This window comes from Apaloderma vittatum, unplaced genomic scaffold, assembly GCF_000703405.1.
Source record: "Apaloderma vittatum isolate BGI_N311 unplaced genomic scaffold, ASM70340v1 scaffold23042, whole genome shotgun sequence".
Classification (NCBI taxonomy): Eukaryota; Metazoa; Chordata; class Aves; order Trogoniformes; family Trogonidae; genus Apaloderma; species Apaloderma vittatum.
The window spans coordinates 1-7,044 of record NW_009705537.1 but is presented as its reverse complement, the minus strand read 5'-3'; the positions used below and the strand labels follow the sequence as shown (position 1 = coordinate 7,044).

The 7,044-nt window shown below is 42.2% G+C and overlaps 1 protein-coding gene across 1 annotated transcript; it reads left to right on the top strand.

Annotated features, from left to right (window-relative positions):
- Positions 1-57: 57 nt before the first annotated feature.
- On the top strand, positions 58-6,408 carry UFD1L (ubiquitin fusion degradation 1 like (yeast)). The gene is made up of 11 exons (XM_009865475.1): positions 58-184; positions 937-969; positions 1,809-1,930; positions 2,312-2,442; positions 2,845-2,917; positions 3,596-3,664; positions 4,188-4,253; positions 4,508-4,555; positions 5,048-5,136; positions 5,868-5,949; positions 6,285-6,408. The coding sequence occupies exons 1-11, from the start codon at positions 64-66 to the stop codon at positions 6,357-6,359; spliced, it is 909 nt and encodes a 302-aa protein (XP_009863777.1). The 5' UTR covers positions 58-63; the 3' UTR covers positions 6,360-6,408.
- Positions 6,409-7,044: the final 636 nt, after the last annotated feature.

Below are 7,044 nucleotides of genomic sequence, written 5' to 3'. Positions count from 1 at the left end.
CGCCGATTAACCCTCTCCTCTCCCTGTGCTGGTTTTTTTTTCCCTCCACAGTTCTCTTTTAATATGTTCGATCACCCCATCCCGCGGGTTTTCCAGAACCGCTTCTCAACCCAGTACCGCTGCTTCTCCGTATCCATGCTTGCTGGGCCTAATGACAGGTCAGATGTGTTTTTTTTCGGGAAGAGTACGTGCATGTTTTATTTCGACTCATAACCGGTCGGAAGAGTGTGGGTAAATAACACCGAGCAGGGCAGCTTCTGGCCGGGGCGGCAGGAGCGTTGCCGAGCGCTTTGTTAGTGTGGGACTTGCCGAGAGAGGCTGGTTTTTTCGCTTTTGTACAAAAAGGCAGCTTCTGGCCGGGGCGGCAGGAGCGTTGCCGAGCGCTTTGTTAGTGTGGGACTTGCCGAGAGAGGCTGCTTTCTGAGCTTTAGAACAAGACGTTCTTCCTTTTCTAAAGTCTCTTCTTAAAATCTTGCGCCCATTATGAGCCCTGGGATTTTATGATTAAGGGCTTTTTTTCCCCTTCTTGTACCTCGCTTAGCTTGAACAGAGAGAATAGATCGGCCAACTTAATTTTCAGTCTGTCAGACAAATGCCATGTTTTGAGTTGGCATCATTTTAAGAGTACCTGTAAGCCCAAACAAATAAAATTACCTGTAGGAAACGTTTCCTTCAGTACTAGGTGTTGTAAAACTTTGTCTTCTCCTTTGTTTTTATTAAATTCTGAAATGCCCATGTGAGCAGATATATTTGTCCTAACTAATGCTACTGAAGTCTCTGGCTCAAAAATGAGTTTGTGGGAGGTTTTAGAATCTCTCTTTTTTTTTTTTTTTTTCTTAGAGGAGATTTCAGATAAAGGAATGATAAAAGTGTATGTTATGTACTCTTTGTACAGTCACACTTCTCCTAATCTTATGTTGTTATTAATTTCTGCAGTAATTATGCCACCATCAGCTTTGGATCAACTCAGTAAGTAAATATTTTAATTTGGAATAACAACATTAGGAATATGAGCAAATGTATAAGGAAATAACAGAGTATTTAACACAGTATATTAAACTCTGACTTAAATAGAGAATAAAAGACTAATTAGTTCCAAAAATGTATTTTGGAAGTATTTTGTCTGTCAGAATTAACCAGTACAGACATCTGAAGTGTGGGGCCACCTGAGGCATGAATCAGTATCTGTTAACTGTTAATGGCGTACTCAGTATAATGGTTGCGTGTAATCTAGCAAATTCTTAATCTCAGCCTGTTTTTTCTGGATGCTGTTGTCTGGAGCCAAGTTTATTTCAAAGACAAAATAAGTGATAAATAACTTTGAGATGGGGAAAAAGATAACAACCAATAGTATAAACGGCTTTTATTGGCCATTGGCCTTTTTAACTAAGGGTTTCCTACTAGCCCTCTCAGTTTTAGCCTTAATAGAATTTCTTTGAGAAATTAGGTTAGTCAGGATTTAATTTTAAAATAGGCAGGACCTGATAAAATTTGTTATGTAGGAGCTAACTGCTAATAGAACAGCACATAGCAGTAACAGATTCCTCTGCTGTTACCTACTGCCTGCTCTCCTCTGAGCTTGGGGAAACGTGAGGGGGGCATTTAAAGTTCTAGGTGCGATGGCAATACAGTATTCGTGTATCTGTGTTATCTCCTGGATTTGTAGTTTTGAGCACTTGGAATAATGGTGTGAGGAGAATCCTGTTCTATAGGCCGGCCCATTCTCTTGCTAAGGTTCAGTTTCTGGAAGCTTCAGAAATGTGTTGGGGGCTTTTAACAAATATTTTTTTTTCCTCCTTTCTCACCAGGCCGACTTAATATTACTTACCCGATGCTGTTTAAACTCACCAATAAAAATTCAGACCGAATGACGCACTGTGGAGTGCTTGAATTTGTGGCTGATGAGGGCATATGTTACCTTCCACACTGGGTGAGTTGTCTCCGGCTGAACTGTTGAAACCTGAAGAGTAGGATTAGTGAGTTGCCAGTTTGTTATTAAAGAGGTGGAATGTCTCCAGAAATGTTTTCTGTTTCAGGGGCGTTTCCTGAAAGCACGTGTCTGTCTTAGTCATGTTCGTACAACAGCTTTCAGTCACAGCTCAGGTTTCCCTCCGTGAGAGTTTAACAAAGTCAACAAAGCAGACGGCTTTTTTAGATGCAGTTTTCTCCCTGAAATTTAACCATGGTAAACTGGTGCGTTTCAAGATAGTGGTCTCAGGAAATAGATAGAAAATAGATATATGCAAGGAAGAGAATTAAAAATGTCCGTGACATTGATAGAGGTTTGTATTTTTGTTTTTTATTCTTGCAGATGATGCAGAACTTGCTGCTGGAAGAAGGTGGCCTGGTCCAAGTGGAGAGCGTTAATCTTCAAGTCGCTACATACTCAAAATTTCAGCCACAGAGTCCGGATTTTCTCGACATCACAAATCCCAAAGCTGTGTATCCTTTTTATCCAGTTATGGAGCAGGGGACAAAAGTTTTCTCCCAAACTGGTGGAAGAGAGATGGCTTTTCAGGTGTCACTTGTACTCTTCTAGTGGAAACTACTGCTGCGCCTGCTGAAAACAAAAAGGGTGGAGAGCTGCTGTACAGAGGTGTTGCCAACTGCTGGCACAAAGCACAGCCGGCAGTGAAGAAGCGTGAATCTTGTCTTAAAGTCCACCGAGTCTGAGAGTCCCTTAGAAGAACTTATACACCCTGATGTTTACTGAAAGGCTGTCTACAATCCGGGTGACTTTTAAACCACATTTGAGAGACCAAGGATCAGAGTTTTGTAATATTATAGCTTTAAAACTTTGATATTGCATTGAAAACGAATGTTTCATCTTAACTTACTCCAAAGATTAGAAAATGCCTTGAGAAGCTTCGCCTGCCTAACCACTGGGGATGTTATTGCCATCAACTACAACGAAAAGGTACAGTATACAACACCAGTCTGTGCAAGTTTTATTTGGATACCAACAGTTTGAGGAAATAAATTCTGCCCCATGTTAAAACCAACACTGTATTTCAGTAGGTTATGACCACATAAGTACTTTGACATCTTGTGCATAGATTTTATAGATGAGTGGTTTTGGCAGCACACGTGAACGTTCGATTACTTGGTGTTGTAGACTAATCTCAGTCGCTGGTGCTAAAACAATGAACACAGAACTGTGCTGTATTGTTGACAAGTAATCCCAGATGGTAGGTTTTGCAGTCGGTTTTCTGTTGGAGGAAAAAGGGGGTCAGCTAAGTCTTCTCCTGAGCTGCTGGTTTTTTGGCTCATGAGAAAATAAATTTCTGTGCCGTTGATGTTTTTATGAGTCAAGGGACTGAATTTATCCTAATTCATAATTTGTTTGGAAAAATGCAGATTAAGAGTGCAAGGTACAGGAAAAGGTGGGTGCTCTGGCATTTAACAGTCTTCTATCTAGGTTAAAAATCTTAGCTCTCATGTTCTTTAGAGACCCTGCAGTAACCAGTCCTCAACCTAAAGAGCGCTTACTTCACTGTTCTTGATGCTATCTGAAGGGAAAGGTTTAGATATGTTTTTCTTGTGTATAAGTTGAGCTCTTTCATGTGCAATCTTGAAATATTCATTACTGTTTCAGATCTATGAGCTCCGGGTTATGGAGACCAAACCAGATAAGGCTGTGTCCATCATAGAATGTGACATGAACGTAAGTTAAAGCTGATGTGGACAGTCTGCTCTTACTGAGTCCTCCCAAAAGGAGAGGGGCTCCTGTTCAGGGGCAGCGCTGTACATACACCAAGCGTCTCTGCGGCAGGAAAGGTAAAATCAGATGGGACAGGGAAGGTGACTCGTTTGAGAGTGCCCCATGTACCCTTGTAACCACATCTGCAGTCTTGAGCTGCACTTCATGTACATCGGGTGGCTCTGGGGCCTAGAATTCAATGTGTAGCTTCAACGATTTTCATAGTCTTGAGTTTTATTTAGCAGCCCTGTCTTGATTCCAACTCCAGTGATACTGTTTTACTGCTGTGTCAGTTACCTGCTAAGACTTATTCCTGGGAGGCTTAGTCTTTTTAGTTCTGAGTTAAAATGTTTAACAAGCAAAGCTCAATTCTTTCTAGACCGAAATGGAGTGATAGTTTTTGGAGTTTGGAGAAATTGTAGCATAAAGCTTATGATTAAAAGGAAAATATTGATCCTGTTCATTTTCATGCTTCTTGTTTAAATAGGTGGATTTTGATGCACCTTTGGGATACAAAGAACCAGAAAGAACTGCTCAACATGAAGAGACCACGGTAGGTTAAGCTTCTGTTCTTCAAAAATGCATTCCCTAGAAGTAAGCCTTGCTTGTGATGGAGCAGTGAGAGCCAGCATAAATTTTTTTCCTGAAACAGCTTTTTAAGACTAAACTTTGCTTTCTTATACTTTGGGTCATGTTACTTAGGAGATGATTGTTGATTTTTGGAAAGAGATTTTGTGGAACTGTTTTCATGTGTTCTGCATAACACAACATGAACACAATGAACTGACTTGGTTTTTGCCCTCACAGGATGTTGAAGCAGACCATAGTGGATATGTGAGTGACACAGGATTTCGCGTAAGTCCCCTATTTCTGCTAGTTTCTGAATCACAGAATCGTAGACTGGCCTAGGCTGGAAGGGACGTTAGAGATCGTTTAACCCAACCTCCCTGTCATGGGCAGGGACGCCTCTCAGCTAGACCAGGCAACACATGGGGACTGAACGGGGAATGTTATTAACTGGTGAGGGAAAGTTGTTCCAAACAACTCCAAAACAGCAGTACCTTTTCTTAGAGGTGCTCATTGTTTAACTGGCAGGTATCTGCGAATGATTCGTGGTGCTTACAGCCAGGAGCAGTATGACCTGCTATCCTTAAAAAGGCAGCTTTTAAATGGGACACTGAAATGCACTCCTGCACTTGGGCTTCATCAGCTTTTATGTACCAAAAAGAAATATGTCAAAGCAGATAATTAAATACAAATGATGTATTTTACAGAATATAGTCTACCTGCGTAGGGTGCTTTCAAATACAACATACGAGTAAATTAAAACTGCTTATATATATATAGGCATTCTCTGGTTCCGGGAACAGATTGGATGGCAAGAAGAAAGGTGTTGAGCCTAGTCCCTCACCAATTAAACCAGGAGATATTCGAAGGTATGCCTGTCTCACTCAGTCATCAGCAGATGAAGGCACACTATGTGAGTGGAACATATAAACAAGCTGATTTCGTTATAAGTTTGCATTTAGAAAATAAGTAGTCTGATATTCTTGACTGACTGCGATGTCCATGACTACTGAAGATGGAGATAATGTTGCCAAAACTCACTTGATCAACTCTGGTTCTGCAGCAGACGGGCAGGGAGAGGCAGCAGGTCTGGACTGGGTTGGTGGCCTGGAACGCGTGATGCACAGAACCCTGTCAGTTTTCTGAAGTGAAATTTGATGTAGAGTGAAAATGAGTTGAGTGGATAACCCAAGCCATGTGTGGGTTTGTTGCTTTGAGGTTTTTTCTGAGAAGGAAATGTAGAAGATTCAGACTTAGGGGAGGTGTGCAAGGCTGTGGTTCCTGTGCGGTTCTGTCAGTTACGCCTCTCTCAGTAAAACCTGAACCCTTGTGGAAAAGCCTGTCCATGGCCCTGTGGAAACCACAGGCTATGTGGAAGCACGCACAGCCAAGTTTCTAGAGCATCTCCAGCTTCTGATTATTTACTTCATGTGATGTATGCCTACCTTTAGAAAATAATTCAGCGGGTTAACTCTTAGTACTACTTGGTAATGAAAATTTGCAGTCGGTATTAGTATGACATGGACAGAATAGGTCTCACTGTTCAGCTGGATGGTAGGTATAAAACTTCTTCCCTAACATTGTTATGCTTCTTTTCCAGAGGAATACCCAACTACGACTTCAAGATTGGTAGAATCACGTTCATTAGAAACTCACGCCCACTAGTTAAGAAAGTCGAAGAGGTAACTAAAGTTGGATCCTTCCCGATAGTAGTTAAAAAGCGGTTTGTGTCAGGTGAAAGCAAGCCCCGATATCCCTGCTTACCGATATAAAAAGATTGGCCTCATGTAAGTATTGTAAGCCAGGGCATACTGGTTTGGATTGGCCGAAAGGTCACTGAAATGCTCGTGTTCTGTTCTTAGGAAGAAAGAGGTTATGTAGATGAAGGATGTTAAAATGTCTACGCTCAGTTGCTGCCCTAGTGGAATGTTCTTTTTAATGATTGTTGATTGTTTCACACACAAGCAGGGAGCAAAGAGGTAACAACTTTCCCCCTCCCCGTTTTTCCTTTTTCCAGGATGAAGCTGGAAGCCGGTTTATTGCCTTTTCAGGAGAAGGCCAGTCTCTGCGCAAGAAGGGAAGGAAGCCCTAAGATGTGGTACATTTAGGCAGTTAGGAGTTAAAAAAAAAACGTTGCAGCATATTGAATCTTAGTTATTGCAGTTGAGAGATTGTTTTGCAGCACAGGAACACTTTTACTGGTTTTGGTTTCATGTTTAAAACTGGAGCTGTGAGACTGTCAGTTGAAAATTAAGTTCTAGGAATTCTGAGAGAGTTTTTTTGTATGTGTTGTAAAGAGGGAAAAGTATATCTCAGATAAACCTGAGAATTAAAACAAACTCTACCTTAATAAAAGGTCCAATTCTTTGACTACATCCTCCCGTCATATCCTGAGTGCTAAAGCTCTCATGTTGCTCTGTGCTTGATGTTTTCTTCCCTCCCTATATATTCCGCCACAATTTTGGGTAAGCTTTCCGGTGCGGTGCAAACGCAGGCGCACACGTGGGTGTTGAGGCCTTTTGTGCAGGGAGTCTCCCTGATCTGAGCTTCAGCCGTGGGGTTATAAACCCTTCCGAGCAATCCCCCTGTAACTGCATTTTATATTTATAACTAATACCGTGGCTTTTCCTAGTTCAGACACCGCAGGAGTCTCACGGCGTGCCAGGGAGAGCCCGGGCCCGGTGTTTTGCCAGGGGCGGCTGCGCGTGGCGGTGACGGCGGCGGTACCGGCCGCGCGTTGTTTGGCCTTGAGCCGGGGGAACACCGGGGGACCCCCC

Bases quoted from the DNA above. Each gene is read 5' to 3' on its own strand.
- UFD1L (XM_009865475.1), top strand. From the start codon at position 64: ATGTTCGATCACCCCATCCCGCGGGTTTTCCAGAACCGCTTCTCAACC. The intron at 185-936 runs GTACGTGCATGT...TAATTTCTGCAG, and splicing joins TGTGTTTTTTTTCGGGAAGA to TAATTATGCCACCATCAGCT. The intron at 4,556-5,047 runs GTAAGTCCCCTA...ATATATATATAG, and splicing joins TGAGTGACACAGGATTTCGC to GCATTCTCTGGTTCCGGGAA.